At 40.8% G+C, this 18,651-nt stretch overlaps 1 protein-coding gene across 1 annotated transcript in view; it reads right to left on the reverse strand.

Moving 5' to 3' along the window:
- The window catches only part of FHDC1 (FH2 domain containing 1), an 85,381-nt gene that overhangs the window by 22,110 nt on the left and 44,620 nt on the right, over window positions 1–18,651 (reverse strand). The window contains exons 3-5 of the mRNA XM_089670448.1: window positions 12,475–12,536; window positions 9,504–9,606; window positions 924–1,009 (exon numbers count right to left, since the gene is read on the reverse strand). Coding sequence (XP_089526574.1) covers window positions 924–1,009; window positions 9,504–9,606; window positions 12,475–12,536 — 251 coding nt within the window. The remainder of the gene's footprint in view (window positions 1–923; window positions 1,010–9,503; window positions 9,607–12,474; window positions 12,537–18,651) is intronic.

The raw sequence follows: 18,651 nt of genomic DNA on the forward strand, positions 1-18,651 counted from the left end.
ATGTTGACAGAGAGTGAAGTTCTGCTTTAAGAAAAGATGGGCAGAACTCTCAGCTCCAGTCCTTGGGAGGGTGAAAACCTCTTTTCTAACAGAATCTTTTTTCACTTTTTTATTTTTTTTCTAACTGCTGTTTCTATTTCTATAAGGCACGGGTGTCAAACTGGCGGCCCTCCAGTTGTTGACAAACTACAAGTCCCATGAGGCATTGCAAGATTGACAGTTACAAGCATGACTCCCAAAGGCAGAGGCATGATGGGACTTGTAGTTTCGCAACAGCTGGAGGGCCATCAGTTTGACATCCCCACTATAAGGGCTTGTTCACACTAGCGGATGAGGGGGTGATAATACCTCACGGTTGAGCTGTGTTTTTACCACCTCCAACCTTCCCACTTTAGCTGCAGGGGCAGTGGCCGGGGTGTACACATGCCATGGCACTTTGCTTCACAGCCAGAATTTTACCTACTGTTGCTTCAAGTGAATGCAGATGATCTGTGAGCATCCGGCAACTATATGCAATGCACGCCATTTTGCCACACTAGTGCGGCTTTCAATGAGTTGAAACAGGCAGTCAAGATGTGATTCAACACCTCCTTACTGCCTGTTAAATGCTCTCTAAAAAATGATCTGAATGCAGATCGCTCTTTAAAGACCAAAGCAATTGTGAACGAGCCCTATAATTAAAAAAAAAAAAAAAAAAAAAAAAAGAAGGTTTCCACATGGTTCCTGTTCTGAACACCCAACAGAAAAGAAAGGGAAAAACCTCCCATAACAGTTGTGACTAAAACAAGTGAGGAAACCTCCTGAACACATACAGCAGTAAAAGACCTGGCAGAGACTCTAACCCTTCCTCACTGCGTGCAAAATAAAATTAGCAGCAGAACATACAAAAAATGTAAAGCAGAATTTATTTTTTGCAAACTTACTTTGGCACTTGAATCAACATGTACATAAAGGAATCTGCCAACGACAGCTTTGTTATTTCTCCAGTAAATGCTTTTAACTTCTTTACCTAGTAATAAATGATACAAAAAAATTGTATTTCATTAGAAAATATACTACTGATGTATTTCATGGCACACATTTTCCTGCATACACATGAATGATGCGGTGCAGTATTATCTGACAATACAAACACAAATGTTATTGATGTCCAGACATTAAAGCCATCAGCCCAATGATATACCAGACGGTTTATTTTATAAAACTGAAACAGGATACTAGCATTGTTCATACTATGAAAGAACACTCCCAAACTGTACCGTTCACTAATCCCATAATAGCTCTTCAAAATTCCCCCTTTCCACCAAACTTTGAAAAGATTTTATTTATTCTTTAAAAAAACAACAGCCTTGTAAGGTTATTTGTAATCTCCATTGTAGCCATCATTGCATGTTAAAACAAGATAAATTATACAAACTGCAACTATATATAATTGTACATAATCCCTCCCATAGTATGGAGATCACAATAGATCTCAATAATGGCATTTCTTTCACAGTCTATTATTATAGAATTATCTATATAGATACATGTCATATTTGTCATGCAAACCATCTGACAAATGTATGAACAAATTCGATATACTGCACGCAACGGAATAAAAAGAAAAAAAAAATTACACTATTTAGTCTCAAAGGTCAAATCAGGGACCTAGATAAGATGCATGGCATGCATTATGAAATCTAATCTCTAGTATTTGCTTAGGAGGTTATTTACAACACTTTGATTTCTTTTTTTTTTCCTAAATTAGTCCTGCGTTGATTTTAGAGACACACTGTTCCAAAAAAAAGGCATTAAATGGCTTGTAGCGACAGATTTAATGTTGTTTGCTAATGGTCACTTTTTTATAAAAATAGAAGTATAATACAGAGAATAATATAAATTAAATTACTTAAATTAATTATAAATTAAAGAAATGCATTTATAACCAATCAAGACCTCTATGTGGTGAAGTGATTGTTTCTCCTTCCCCATAAAAAGGGCAAGGTTAGTCAATTCTGTACAGATTTTACAATTTTCATTGGTACAAAAATGCTTATTTTTTAAGAACCACGAGTGGTCCAATTTTCACATTCAATATTTGCAAACTAAGCTCACATTTTGGCTCCATGCACACTAGCATTTTTTTAAGCTCCTAGAAGCTGTTATTATCATTTGTTTTCCTGCTCCTAGAAGCTAAATAGTATTATCCTATGTGTCACACTATTTTAGGCTATTAGCATTTTTTGAGCTTCAGCAGGAAAAAAAATGTTTTTGTGGTGTTTATTGGAGTGTTTTTCAAGCAGGAAAAAAAAGTTAAAATGCTCCTAAACGCTACTAAAATGCTCCTAGCAGCTTATTTCTAGTTTTTTTTGGAAAAATGCTAATAAAAACGATAATGCTCCTAAAAAAACAACATTACCAGCATCTTTTTTCCAGAGTTTTTTTTAGATTAAAAAAAAAAAAAAAAAAAAAAAAAGAAAGATAGTGTTAATGGAGCCTTAAGGCAAAAATAATAAATACATATTTTTGCACCCACAATCAGTGGGCTGTCAGGCTCCTGCACACTCTCCCTCCAGATTTCTGCAGGTACCTTTATATGGGCTTTCAGTTAGAAAGGTGGAGGAAAAGTGAAAGGACTATAAGGGTGCTGATCAGCACAACCGCTCCTTTTTGAAATGTGAAAAAGGTGTGAACTTAGCCTAAAAAAGTGTTTTTCTACTTTTGCAGTCAAATTTGAGAACACCCCAGTAGGTTATGTGTCCCCATTCACACAGCATACCTTAGAATTTCTTTTCTCTTTAATTACCTTTTAGATGTTTGAGGAGAAGTCCTTATGGCAGGTTGCAAACATTTCTAAACAATCTCAGCATATCTGTCCACACACAGACTGGACAGAGGCGTTCTCCCCCTCATTAACACACAATGTAGGAGACCAGCTTCAGCTTCAACCCTCTTTTAGGACTGACACCATTCAAATGTAGTTCACAACCGATAAGGAGATCTGACAGCACAATGAAGCAAAACTTTGTTTAAAAAAAAAAAAAAAAAAAAAAAAAAAAAATGAAGTCCCATTGGTTTGCTCCCTCTACCCAGCCTGTAAACTAGGTTTTTTTTTTTTTTTTTTTTTTTTTTTTTTTTTAAGGGGACAGTTAGCAAATACAGTTTTTATCAGTACCTGCTCCCACTTTTAAATCCTCACAAAAGGCAAGGATGATATTCCTTGCCCCACTCCCTCCTAAGGTCTCCTGGGGCACATCACTTTTCCCAGGAGGCTATAGGGACATTTCAAAGCACAGTTGAGAACCTGCTGTGGTTCCTCAGGAAACCCCAGCCAGTTCCCATATCCAAGATGGCAGTGTTGCTGTGGTAAGGAAAACTGGTTGTGGGAAGACAGCACTGGACTCCATGCATCAGTAAGTACCTGATTTTCAAAAGTTTGCATCTACAGTATTCACTTTAAAATAATTTCTTATGAACATTTTACTGCTAATGTTATGCTATGTAATAAAAGCATGTAAGACATATAAAGTCAGTTTTATCCCAATATGGCTGCAAAAGTGGACTTTGAAGCAGTTGTAAAGTCTTTTTTTTTTTTTTTAATTAAAATAATAAACAGGTTTATACTTACCTAATACTTACCCAAACTTCCTCTTTTGGGGTCCACCACTGGAGCTCTGGGCTGCTCCTCTTCTGTGTCTGCCCCCATAGCAAGCCCCTTGCTATGGGGGCAGACGTGTGAGCTCGCTCCCGAGGTGGGCTGTGTGTCTATAGACACACATAGTGCAGCTCAGCTCCACTCCAGCTCCCTCCTCACTTGATCTGATTGACAGCTGCGTGAGCTAATGGCAGGAGTCATGCAAGTCTCGGGAGGAGAGGGATCACAGTGCAAGTTTTTTTTTAACCTTAAGGCAGAGAATGCATTAAAAAAAAAAAACAATAACAAAAATCCCCTTGTGTTTATAAACACTTTATTGATGTTGCATTCAGTCATGTGTGGCCATCCTTCCTGTGCAGTGGTCCCACTAAATCACAGCCTAAAATGGTTAAAGTGGTTCTAAAGGCAGAGGTTTTTTTTTTTTAACCATAATGTATGCTATGCATTAAGTTAAAAAAACAAAAACAACAAAAAAAACAAAAATAAAACACCTTCTGTGATCAATTCCTTCCCCCCTCCCCCACTTTTACACTTACCTGAGCCAGAACATGATACAGAGCTGTACACGTCTGCAGCAGCCCTACTCTTTTCTCATCTCTCTCACAGGAGCCATTGGCTTTTGCTGTTGTTAATCACAGCCTGTGGGGACAGAGCAGGAGGCGGGGCCAAGCTGCGCTCTCGTGAGTGCCCCCATAGTAAGTGGCTTGCTATAGGGGCACTTGGCAGGGGGAGAGCGAGAGTAGGATTGGGCTGCTATGTGCAAAACCAATGCAAGGAGCAGGTAAGTATAACATGTTTGTTACTTAGGAAAAACAGGGAATGTTTACTATTACTTTATTGTATGGGAACATTTGGCTGCATTGAGCTGAAGTGTACCTAACCACAAATGGAAACACTTAAAGACTAAATTCACCTTAAAAAAATGCACATACTTTTGCAGAAAAAGCAGGCAGCAAAGCATTGCACCTGTCCGTATCTATATAGGGGCTTTCAGTTAGAGAGACGAAGGAAGTGTCAATGGACTACAAGTACACCGATTACTGTATTTGTATTCCACTGAGAAGTAGAAGTCTGTCTGCTGCAGTGGCAGATGGGACTTGTACTTTATTCATTCACAGATTTCTGTGAATGACAAAGCGATTTCAAAAGAGACAGCAGCTGCAGGAGGTTTCTGATAGGGCAAACATATAACCTATGAACCCACTCTTAAAGCTTGATTAAACCCAAGAACAAACATGTAATATATTGCAGCTTACCAGTCCTTGGATGCTGTGGCTGCATTCATTTTTGTTTCTCAGGCCAACAACATTTTCAGCAAGCACAGAAAACACCTGTTAATCTTGCCAAAAATACTGTGTCCTCGTCACTTGTTTGTGAATTTTACTGAAATCACAAACAACCTTGTCTTCTTTTCAAGCTTCTCTTTTTGTAAACTAATTCCCTGCCCTGTATATAATATAGATGAACAGAGGAAGACATCCAAATCTGGATAGCAGCCTAGTGACAACCAGGACTCCTATCTAGATACTGTGGACTGAGTGTGCCTTGTCACCCTAAGTGTGTTATTCCCAAGATTACCAGGTGAAAACAGAGGAGAGGAAAAAAAAATGGAAAACTAATGCAACCACTACATCTAATGATCGGTAAGTTGCAATATACTGTATATTTTGGGTTTAGATGAATGTTAATGTTGAGGAAAAATAAAGTATTCTACAGTATGCAGTTATTCTAATTAACTTGTTTTTTCAGCACATGGCTTTCAGTTTAGAGAATAGAAGAGGAGATGAGATCAAAACACATAAGTGCTGTAGACAAAACATTTTCCCTCAACGATTAAACTTACGTAAAAGGCCAGACGGCCCTGAAGATTCATCTCCAACAATTCCTAATATAAGTCCTAGGATATTTATAGCCTATTCTAAGAAAAGCAATGGAAGTGAAGGGTAAAATGTTCTCATAAATCACAAAGGTTCTTATTAAGGTTCTTATTAAGCACTTGCTCAAGTGCCCTACTTTACATATGCTGGCTCATTAGGCTGGGGAGGAGGAGCATAGTCTGATGAAAACTGAGAATGATAGCACACAAACCTTTAAGCTGCAGCCGGCGTGTAGCAAAATAGAAAAAAAAATGTGAAATCAATAAGCCTACAGAACACCCTATAGGAGGCTGAATCACATCCTTCATTTCTTTCAGTGTTATTGTATATATAAACTGTTATTTACCTAGACAACTATCAAATATATTCCATATGAAATATAAAAATTATCCCAAGAGATGCAGTACCTATTAAAATATGCAATATATAATAGTCACAAGATTTTGTAGGTATTAAAATGGCTATATATCTAGGTGGACACGTGTGATTCTCCTGAGTCTTCTCCAGCAGCTTTAGCATTAGACACTCCATGTTATTTTTTTCTCTCCATGAAGCCAAGGATCATTTTGACAAGGTTGGCCGAGTCTACTTTTAAAGGAGAATTCCTATCATATCCAGTTAGTATTTTATTCTAAAAAAATCATAATGTTGTCATTCAACATTGGACATCACACAACTATGAAATGTGAATTGAGATTCAGAAATGTGATGTATTTCTAGTAATTGCCTTTATGTTTAACATAGAATTAGAATGCAAACACCTGTGTGCGGATCGTGTTTGCGGTCTGCGTTTAGGGTCATGCACCCACCCTAGTATGTCTGTCAAATTGACAGCAGTGGCTATGGCCATGTACTCAATGCATCCTAATTGACATGAATGGCAATGGGATGCACAGAACACGTGTTTGCTGTAGTATAATCATGTGAGCGAGGCCTTAGCATCAATCATCCTCCTGAGGAAGTACATACGAGGAACGTGTACAGCAGGGGTCTCCAAACTTTCCAAACAAAGGGCCAGTTTACTGTCCTTCAGACCTTAGGGGGCTAGAGTGTGGCTACTGGGGGCAGAAAATGTTCCAGCATCATGGGAGGAATAGCGCCCCACCGTTGGCGTCAGTGGGCGGAATAGCGCCCCACCGTTGGCGTCAGTGGGCGGAATAGCGCCCCACCGTTGGCGTCAGTGGGCGGAATAGCGCCCCACCGTTGGCGTCAGTGGGCGGAATAGTACACCAAGGCTGATTAAAAGGCAAGCAAAGAGCCACATCCGGCAACCGGGCTGCAGTTTGGAGACCACTGGCATAGAGGAATAAGGATTCCTTGTCTACTATAACTATTGTTATGGACAATGTAAAATGTGAACATTAAACACAACAAGTTGACTTGAGAGTAGTGATGTCTAAATTTAGGGTTGGCTAAGGATCTCTATGTGATGTAGGCATTACTGTATATGGACTGTGTGCTTTTTTAAATGTTATTAATAAAAGTATATATTTTATAACAATGTAAGATTTAGTCTTTGGGTACCCAAAAAGCCGATCTGTTTTCATTTCAATATCTCTATAAAGTTATATGGGATGTTGTAGCTATGTTTCAGGGCCCGCACACTTTGGATTTGCAATATCTACACTATTATACACTTTATTCCCAGCTTTTAGGCCTCGATCACACCATACGTGCCGAAGAGCCGATTGAAACTGATCTGCAGATTTACTTGCAGAGACATCAGTTTTTATGTGCGTTTCAATTAGTTTTATACACCTTGCAGATTCCAGTGGTGTGAACAGGACACATAGAGAACAATTGATTTTGTTGTGCCTTTGCAGAACACGTGCAGGAAAACTGATGTCTCTGCACCATAGTGTGAACAAGCCCAAAAAAATCAGGCACATTTGTTCTTTCAATATGTTGCTTCACACTGCTTGCTGTATTTGAACCTCACTGGAGAACTGGTGACCCCAAGACCCCAGATCAAGAATAGAAGATGAACACAGAACAGTAATACAAAAAAATCACAGGCATTCTTATGGCTTTTCACTTGTAAAAATAGCATTGTGCCTCGTTAGCAGACACTATTATTTTTATGAAATTCATGACTTTACTTTGCTGTGACTGTCATCCGAATGATCTAGTTGGAGACAGGAAGGGTGTTGAGCAGCAAGTGGAAACACTAACACTGGAATTTGGTGACCTAACAGGATTTGCCTTTCCCAACTTAAATATTGATTACAGGTTATTTGATGCTCAGACAAAGTAAATGAGCACAAAACAAAAAGGGACATGCATATCACCTTGGAAAAAAAGTGAAAAGAGCGACATGATTTAGGTCCAAAATGCTTTGGTAATTGAAACTTCACAGGAAGGCATCAGTGTTTCAAAAAGCGTCCGTGCTGGGTTAAGATCTGAATAATACATGTGTTCTACTGAAGCTCTCTTAACTGTACATATAAGTCACAAGTACATTGAATAAAAGGCACAGCCACAGCACAGGGCTCACCTATCAATGAAACAGAATTACGTCAGTAATGAGTCCAAAGGCTTTATCAGTAACACCTTCACTGCCAAGAACAGCAACCTTTCCACAAAGTCATTGCACAGCTACAGAATTAATGTAGAATGTCACCACCACATACAGTATCTGATCCAATAGAGCTGATATCCAGGATGAGGGAGAGTAAAAAAAAAAATAAATAACATCAGTGCATTATTATGCATTATTTCAGGTGTCTCCAAACTTGTTAGCACAAGGGTCACATTGTAGATGTTACAAATATTCACAGGCCAAGAAAATCAGTTTTATAAAAACTCAAAATCCCCATCAGAGCCCACCATTTACACCCCCATTAGAGTCCCCATTTACATCAGGAACCCTGTTAAGAGTCCCCATTTACATCAGGTCCTCATCAGAATCCTCCTTACCTCAGGGTCCCCAATAGAGCGCTCTCTTACATCAGGGTCCCCAACAGATTCCCTCCCCCTTCCTTACCACTGTTAGGCTTACAGCATCACTGTAGCAGTAGGGTGGGAATTGTGAGGTGGAGTAGGTCTGGACGGAGGACCTTCCTAGTAGTACCAGCAACCAATGATGGCGATGTACACCATACAGTACCATGTACAGCAAGAGAGAACCTGCGCTAGAGACTGGAGAGTAAGTGGCAGAAGCCATAGCCAACCTCTGCTGAACGGAATGCTCAATAAGCCATTGACCCTAGCTGCAGGCCAGATAAAATCTTGTAGAAGGCTGGATGTGGCCCTTGGACAGCAGTTTTGAGACTCCTGCATTACCTCTCGGGGGATCAGGAAGGAATTTTTTTCCCTGCAGGAGCAAATTGGATCATGCTCAGGGGCGGACTGACAACTCATGGGGCCCCCGGGCAATAGGGGATCATGGGGCCCCTGTGTCCTTGCCCAAACTCCAAAAAGCCTATGAAAAAGGTACCAGGGGCATCTCATGGGGCCCCCTACTGACCCCGAGCCCTCGGGCAGTGCCCGAGTTTCCAAATGGTCAGTCCGCCCCTGATCATGCTTTGCTGTTTTTTTTGCCTTCCTCTGGATCAACTGTGGGTATGGGATTATAACTTTTTTTTTCTTTAATGGTTGAACTGGATGGACTTTTGTCTTTTTTCAGCCAGACTACGTAACTATCTAAATAAATAAAAAAAAATTAAAAAGCCAGTTATCTCTGTCAATAACTCTTTTCCATTTCTATTGGGATTTTTCCTTTTGTACACTACTGGCATGTACTACACTCTCAACATCTGCAAGACGTCCAGAACAGGCGTTGGGATCATGCAGCTCCAGCTCGTACATACAGGAGTTCCATCATCAGCGGCCCCCCCTTGGTCAAAGTCAGTGTCAGCGGTAAGGAAGAGTATGGAGCAATCAGAGCTGGAGGAGGGCAAACTAAGAGGTAGGTCTTCCATAATGGGCAGGTTTGCATACAAGAATAACACTATGTGGAATAATGCAGTATGTATGTAAAATTGTTTTACCTCTTCTGGCTCTGGAGACAGCTTAAGAAGTTCTTGTAGTGCCTCGCAGTCATATAAACCACACTGTCCTGTCCGAATATCATCAATGATATGTTTAGCAGACCTGTCAGCAGAAGCATTGAGAATACAATTCAGAAGAAAAAAACATTTAAGTCAATTTAAAGCCTTTTTTAGTCTAGGATAGAGCGGTAAGAAAACCAAGTTAGGTTGTTTTTGCAGACTGTGTCCTCGCTAATTAGATGCACTCTCTCTTAATTTGTTCTGGTGACCAATATCACTTGGAATGAAATTGAATGAAAATACATTTTGATGGGTAACCAAAACAGGAAATGAGGAGAAATCTTACAATGAAGATATTTGCTCTGGTGACAACTGCCACAGAAGTGATTTTTCTTACCCTAGGGTGATTTCCTCTCACTGTGTGTCTACAGGATAGGAAAAGAAGAGAAATCTCCTCAATGGGACAGATATGCAATTTAAAAAAAAAAAAAATGTAAGTGTGCATATCTCATGCTTGAGAGACCACTGTGGAAGGTGGCAACCACTGTCATAGTCGGTGCTACTACAGTGATATCCACAATCTTCTGAGCACTGTCCTTAGCATCTCTTCACCTCTACGCAGTGACCACAGGGGTCACTTGCCCTGCATTGCTACCAATAACAGAAAGCCTTGTATTTTTAAATAAATACAAAGCATCCTTTGACTGGATGAGGCAGAGAGGAGGGGCAGTGATACACCGATCTCCGTCTGATCCAATCAGAGAATGTGTTGTGTTAATTGAAAAAATGATCTGTCTGTGCCACTGGAGGGGATATTCATCCTATTTGTCCCTTTTACTGCTGTCACCAGATTGAAATAAAATCCCGGAAAAGAAATAGAGGAGAAACCTTTCAATGGGGACACTCTTTCTAGTGGCAACCAGGGATTCCCTTACTTTAGAGGGATTTTTTCTTACTTTCAGTTTTGGACAGGATGTGAAGGGAAATCTCCCCAATGGAACACACAAGGTATATAAAAAAAAAAAAAAAAAAAAAAAAAAAAAGACAGGAGTCATAACCGTCCTTTATGCTATCCAAAATGAAAAAAAAAAATGTTTTGCCTATAGTTCTACTTCATAGTTGCATGACAAAATCTAAAAACATCTAGAGGCTTAAATACGCTTTACAGATGTATGTATGTATGTATGTATGTATGTATGTATGTATGTATATATATATACACACATACATACACACACATACATATACAGTGGGGATCGAAAGTTTGGGCACCCCAGCTAAAAATTTGTATTAATGTGCATAAAGAAGCCAAGGAAAGATGTAAAAATCTCCAAAAGGCATCAAATTACAGATTAGACATTCTTATAATATGTCAACAAAAGTTAGATTTTATTTCCATCATTTACACTTTCAAAATAACAGAAAACAAAAAAATGGCGTCTGCAAAAGTTTGGGCACCCTGCAGAGTTAATATCTTGTACTGCCCCCTTTGGCAAGTATCACAGCTTGTAAATGCTTTTTGTAGCCAGCCAAGAGTCTTTCAATTCTTGTTTGAGGTATCTTTGCCCATTCTTCCTTACAAAAGTCTTCCAGTTCTTTGAGATTTCTGGGCTGTCTGTCACGCACTGCTCTTTTAAGGTCTATCCATAGATTTTCAATTATGTTGAGGTCAGGAGATTGTGAAGGCCATGGCAAAACCTTCAGTTTACGCCTCTTGCTGTAATCCCCTGTGGATTTTGAGGTGTGTTTAGGATCATTATCCATTTGTAGAAGCCATCCTCTCTTTAACTTCAGCTTTTTCACAGATGGCATCAAGTTACCATCCAAAATTTGCTGAAATTTTATTGAATCCATTTTTCCTTCTACTCGTGAGATGTTCCCTGTGCCACTGGCTGCAACACAACCCCAAAGCATGATTGATCCAACCCCATGCCGAACAGTTGGACAGAGGTTCTTTTCATTAAATTCTGTGCCCCTTCTTCTCCAAACGTACCTTTGCTCATTCCAGCCAAAAAGTTCAATTTTAACCTCATCGGTCCACAGAACTTGTTTCCAAAATGCATCAGGCTTGTCTATATGTTCATTTGCAAAGTTCAAACGATGATTTTTGTGGTGAGGACGTAGAAGAGGATTTCTTCTGATGACTCTTCCATGAAGACCATATTTGTACAAGTATCTCTTTATAGTGGAATAGTGTACCACAACTCCAGTGTCTGCCAGATCTTTCTGGAGGGATCGTGCAGTCAAACATGGGTTTTGAATTGTTTTTCTCACAATCCTGCGAGCTGTTCTATCTGATATTTTTCTTGGTCTTCCAGATGTTGCTTTAACTTCCACTGTGCCTGATGACTGCCATTTCTTAATTACATTCCAAACAGAGGATATTGACATCTGAAAACGCTTTGCTATCTTCTTATAGCCTTCTCCAGCTTTGTGAGCGGCAACTATTTTCAGTTTCAGTTTTCTAGACAACTGCTTAGAAGAACCCATGGTGCTGATTGTTGGGGAAAGGTCAGATGAGTCTGGGCATTTAAAACCTTTGAGATTGACATAACCTGGTCTTCCCAGACGATGACTGAGAACAATCCATGACACTGGCAGGTCTCAGCTTGGCAAAGGGGGCAGTGCATGCTATAAATTCTACAGGGTGCCCAAACTTTTGCAGACACCATTTTTTTGTTTTCTGTTATTTTGAAAGTGTAAATAATGGAAATAAAATCTAACTTTTGTTGACATATTATAAGAATGTCTAATCTGTAATTTGATGCCTTTTGGAGATTTTTCCATCTTTCCTTGGCTTCTTTATGCACATTAATACAAATTTTTAGCTGGGGTGCCCAAACTTTCGATCCCCACTGTATATACATACATATATGTGTATATATGTATATATATATATATATATATATAAATAAATATACATACATGCGCGCGCGTGTGTGCGTGTGTGTGTGTACAAGTCGTAACTCACTTTTTAAACTGCTTTAGATATATTCCAATATTCATGCTTCTTTTTGCATCCAGAAGAGAAACCTGTAAATGAAATAAAAGAACATTTAAAATGTTGAACAAGTGCAAACACACCCCATTCATAAGAGACAAAAAATCCATAGTATAACTAGGTCTGATCATTCAGACAGAAATCTGATATTATGAATGGGAAGAAGAATCTATGACAGGTACAATAATTACATTTGTCATCCTGTAAGTGGATACACGTACTAAACCAGAATTCTTCAGAAAGTGAACCATCACTACAAAGAGAAGTCTTAATGACAGGTCAGGTGCTTATCCAGGATAATAGAAGCAGAAAAGCCAAGTTTAAGTCTGTAGGTTGTGCCTACAGAGGATTCTATCTATATCCCCAATATGCCTACAGACACAGTAGTCACAGCAGGCAGAGCTATGAGAAAGCCATGATGAACATAATTAGAATGGTGTTTGTTTTCAAAGCGATCAAATCGCAGCACATCAAAAAAGCAGCTATCGGTCATTTCAGCCATCACGTCATGGCTGAAAGCTAGCGAGCATTGTACATTGCATCCCTCCCATATTATCTATTTCCTGCAGTGTCATCGCTTTCCAATGTGTAGACTAAGAAGAGCCCACTGAAAACATGACCTTATCTATTGCAGTGGACAGCAAGTCTCTAGTTGTAATATAGATCCGTAAAGTGCACGGGAAGCACACCATAATGAAGGCCATGGCTAGGAAGCAATCTTAAAAAAAAAAAAAAAGTGGCTTCAAAAATGATTTCAGTAGTAGTACAGCATTCATATTATGTGGAAAGGGGATGGTATCTGACCAAGAGATTTCACTTTTTTTTTTAATTTATATATATATATATATATATATCTGTATCTATCAGGGGCGGACTGACAACTCATGGGGCCCCTGGGCAATAGGGGATCATGGGGCCCCTGTGTCCTTGCCCAAACTTAAAAAAGCCTATGAAAAAGGTACCAAAGGCATCTCATGGGGCCCCCTACTGACCCCGGGCCCTCAGGCAGTGCCTGAGTTATCAAATGGTTAGTCCTCCCCTGATATAGATTATAGATATAGATTATATATATATAATCTATATCTATATATATAAAAATAACTTTGTCCTATCATCCTTGGTGCCCTGTAACAGTAGCTGCAATGTTGGGACAGAGCCCCCCCCCCTTTGGCACACAGCCACCCCACACCACAGCTAGCAAGAAGATGGCTGATTTGCTAGGGAGCACCTGTCTCTGGCTCCAAGCACAGGCAAGAGGACTGCAGAGGAAAGTGATGCGTGTCTGCCTCCCATCCCTCTGCATTCCTCTTGTGGATGCTCAAGCTAAGTGCTGGGAGCTGGAGACAGGTACTCGCTAGCACAGCAGCTGGATCCTTACTAGCTGCCATATTAGGTGGCTGTGCACCAAGGGGGGGGGGGGCACCCTGTCCAACATTGCAGCTAGTGTTACAGGACATCTAAGAGGAGGGGACAAAGTACTACACATGTGCTTTATACCACACACTGCACGGGTTAACTGCTTGTTTTTGTTCTAGGGGATTGGAAACAGGAGAGGTACTTATCTAATCCTCTGATTCTCCCAGCACAAGACTGGTCCAGCACCCTTACGCTTCAGCAGTCTTGAGTAGTGGACTGTTCCTGATTTCATCATGCCCAAAGCACACTCCATAGACCAGAACAGTCCACCAATGGACCATGGGGGAGCACCATTTTCCAGAGGATCAAAATGATCAGGTGAATAAAAACTTTATCCTCACCCCTAGACTAAACCAACAGTTGACCATATAGTGCGACCACAACGTCACTGCATGAGAAGATTTTTTTGCCCAGAGTTGGGCTTTAAATTTATAGACCACTTGTTAAAAATGTGAAGTCCATGCTTGGCCATTAAAGGTGAAATTTAAAAACACAACAGCATTACCCGTTTTATCACCTTCTCTGAACTCCAGTAAAAAAATAGTTATTGTCATGTGCTGGGTCCAGGTCAGTGAAAAGAACACAAAACATTTTCAGAATGGAGGAGCTGAGGAGCTGGCCCCTTATCACTGTCTGAACAGCAGAACTCACAGCAGCTGAGCCAGAGAATCAAAGCGGACACTGGTATGGAGGCCCTAAAGCATTCTGGTCTGGTCACAGTAACAATTCTATTAATGAAAAAAAAATTATTGCAGAGCTATTTGTCCAATTAAACTACACGTGCATTTATTCTCTGCAATGGGGGGGGAGAGATTTATTAAAGATATTATTGCACTTAAAAAAGTGACACGAGATGGGAAAATCAACATAGGTCTGCATAGGACCAGGAATGGTATCCCTAGGTTTGGCCACCGGCAAGGTGATAGCAATGTGTTGTGTTTGGATAGAAGCTGTGGTTACAGGTCCGTGGAGAAGGCTGGATCCAGTACTTGAACCCGGAAGTGAAGACACCTGACTAGGGGCGGACTGACAACTCATGGGGCCCCTGGGCAATAGGGGATCATGGGGCCCCTGTGTCCTTGCCCAAACTCAAAAAAGCCTATGAAAAAGGTGCCAAGGGCATCTCATGGGGCCCCCTACTGACCCCGGGCCCTCGGGCAGTGCCCGAGTTTCCAAATGGTCAGTCCGCCCCTGCACCTGACTTCACTGATTGACACACATGCAGGGTCATATTTACCACAAGGCACTTGCCTAGGGTGGTGTTTTTCAGGGGGGCAGCATCTCCCCCAGAAGAACGGATGAAAGAAGGGACACGCACGCCATGGGAATCACGTGGGATCAAAGAGAGACTGCGGGCTGATTGATGTGTATGTAGTGCCTGACTCTCGTTCCCGGGGATGTCCAAAGCTTTGAAGATGAGTGTCTCTCTCTCTCTATTGCTGTGGGGAGGGGGGTATGGAAGGCTCTCCTTGGTGGGGGGGTAGGGGTGTTTAGTCAATGTCAGGCTCTCTCTGCGGGAGGGGGAATGGGGGGGGGGGGGTGATGGTTAGTGTCTGTGGGGCCAGACAATTTTTGTGTTGCCTAGGGCAGCACAAATACACTACTGCACACATGCACTACAGGGACACATTTTAAAGCTATCACACTTCATCAGCCAGGTCAGATGTTTTTCATTCATACAGGATAGAGTAAATCGGGAAAATACAGCATTATGATCACTAGAAGGAAAAATCTGATATGTATTTTCTATGATTTTCAGCTCCATCTAGCGGCCACAATGCAGTATATTTATGATTCACTATTCTTTATGAATGAATAACATTCAACCTGGATAGAAAATAGCCTACTAACATTGGTTGTTGATCCCATTGGCACAGGGTGAATGCATATGCAGTTTTCCAGGATAAAAAGATATGTAAAACTTTACAGTAGACTAAAAATACACTCCTAGAAAGCACGTCTTCCAAGAAAGTCCACACTCCACAAAACAGAAGTAGCTAAGACTACAACCAGAGTCCTTTACTAGGTGCCACGCTGTCAGTGATACAAGGTTTTCTGAAACGCCATGCTCAAGATGTGCAATGTTACCTCAAGTCTATAGACTTTACGAAAATCAGTTCAAACAGCCGGATGTCAATGTACAGCTTAAGAATGTTAACATGATTTCTTATTGGCTGCTATGGGTCATTACTGAATGCCATGCATTGATCTTGGCACATTAAGCAAAACATCAAACAGAATGAAAACAACACTCCAAAGCCTATTGATCAATGAGTGCACTTTCCATTTTTAATTATTACGTTCTAAAGCCAAAAACCTAAAAAAATAAAATAAAATAAACACTCACAAATGTATTCAAGTAAACAATAATTCTGAATAACTTTCGCTGATGTTTCAGAGATCGCTCTGGGCAAACCAGCACTTCATGATGAAGTCACATGGCATTGAGGGATGCCAATGAAAACACAACGAACAATAAACACACACATAAGGAGAACAGCCATGTCTTGAAACCAGGTTCTAAAATACAAACTCCTACCTAGGGAGAGGTACAGCATGTACAGCTGTCTCCAGCCTACTGTATACACATGATTAAAAAGTGAACGTCATTGCCCAGAATCTTTGTTAGGCAATAAAAATCAGCTCTTAACACAGCAATAGAAGGATAAGAAACACAAAGAAAGAATGACATTATGTATCAAACTTCATTTGTGTGTGGAGATAATCCAGTGAACACAGCGACTTTCCCAGAGACAGTACTCAATAAGCCTTTATGTAAGAGATGATCTGCGTAAAGATGGATTTTATTGTTCAATGCAAACAAACACATTGCTACAAGCGGCTCTCTAAAGTCACCTAAAATAGTTCTGTAAATATCTCCTACTATAAAACTCACTTGTGACTTTATAATGTACATTCTGTGTTTTCCTGGACTGTTCTAAAGAGTTAGAGCTGCTTAAAAGAAGAATTCTCACTAGCAATTTTAAAGTTGTGAGTTTTGGGAGTAACAGTTTTGACCCCTGACAATAGGGGCCGCCCTAGAGTCCAGCACTGCCATTCACAACAGATCACACAGCCTGTTGGCTGCCTGGAAATATACAACCACAGAAAATAGATCACACAGTCCTGCAACACTAATAGATCCAATAGGTACAACTGAATGGGCAGCACTGTGGGGCTTAGTCATACAAGGTACTGCCCCAACCAGGGGCAGACTGACAACTCATGGTGCCCCCGGGCAATAGGTGATCATGGGACCCCTGTGTCCTTGCCCAAACTCAAAAAAGCCTATGAAAAAGGTACCAGGGGCATCTCATGGGGCCCCCTACTGACCCCGGGCCCTCAGGCAGTGCCCGAGTTTCCAAATGGTCAGTCTGCCCCTGGCCCCAACAGCACTGATTGTTCATTCATAATAGTAAGCAAAAACCCAGATCTATTACTATTATGAGAAAACAATTAGTGCTGTTGGGCCTGTGCAACAGATCTCCTGATGCTCCGTATCAGGTGTCTCCAAACTTTCTAAACAAATGGCCAATTTATTGCCTTTCAGACTTTAGGGGGGCCGGACTGGGGCGATTGGGAGTAGAAATTGTCCTGCGTCATTGGGAGTAAACAATGCATCTTTGGCATTAGGGGGAGGAAGAGTGCTCTATTCTTGGTGTAAGTTGGAGAAATAGTGCCCCATCGTTGGTGTCAGTGAGAGGAATAACTCCCTATTCATGGTGTAAGTTGGAGAAATAGTACCTCATCGTTGGTGTCAGTGGGAAGAATGGTGCCCCATGGTTTGTCTCAGTGAGAGGAATAGTGCCTGTTGTTGATGTCGGTAGCAGGAATTATGCCCCCTTGTTGGTGTCAGTGAGAGCAATAGTGTCTTGTATCAGTGGGAGAAAAAGTGCCCCAAGAGCCGGATAAGGGCAAGCAAAGGGCAGCATCCAGCCCCCGGGCCGCAGTTTGGAGACCATTGCTCTATATGTTTACTAACAGTCGACAGCTTTATCACACAGTCTCGCAGAGATAGTTGTTTAAAGTGTTACTAAACCCAGGACCCTGCATTCACTATATCCGGTCTCCCACAGTACACAGAACATGGAAGAGCAAATATTTTAATAAATATAAACTGCTAAATACCGTTTCTCAGCAGCAGTTAGTGCAGTCTTGTGACTTCTATCAGTGTCCAGTAGAGCACTGGTTAAAGCTTGTAAGTTTTCATTCTCCCCTGATTGTCCTACGAGGCTGCAGAACCCCTGACCCTCTGGATAGTGCTGATTGGCCCTGTGCTGATCACATGCACCCCCCCAAGAAAAAAAAAACCTCTTTACCAATACACACCAAACTGAGTATGTGCAGCTTTCCCCCAAGGCTCTGTTCTATCAGCAGATGGATTGGGGACAGTAGAAGAAGGGGAGGAAGAGAGAAGACAGGGTAAAACATCCTTTTTACACAATGCAGAGGATTAACCCCTTAGGTTCCACACCAAGTATAACAAGCATGCTTTACTGCATATACAGACTGTTTTTACTTTTGTGGGTTTAGTACAACTTTATTCATAATGGAAAAAGAACACAAAGGGGGCGGGGGATCAGTGTTGGCTGTACCTCCCTCACAGTAATGCCCATAAATTGGGCTTGAGAATAGCCTGCAGCTAAAGTCAGCAAAAAGGGTGCTTTTTATTTGTAACATGACCACGGATTAAGATGTTGTATGTACTTGGTTCCCTGAGGGATAATTTAA

This window comes from Staurois parvus, unplaced genomic scaffold (genome assembly GCF_062004578.1).
Source record: "Staurois parvus isolate SC_StPar_1 unplaced genomic scaffold, SC_StPar_1.0 ptg000090l, whole genome shotgun sequence".
Lineage (NCBI taxonomy): Eukaryota > Metazoa > Chordata > Amphibia > Anura > Ranidae > Staurois > Staurois parvus.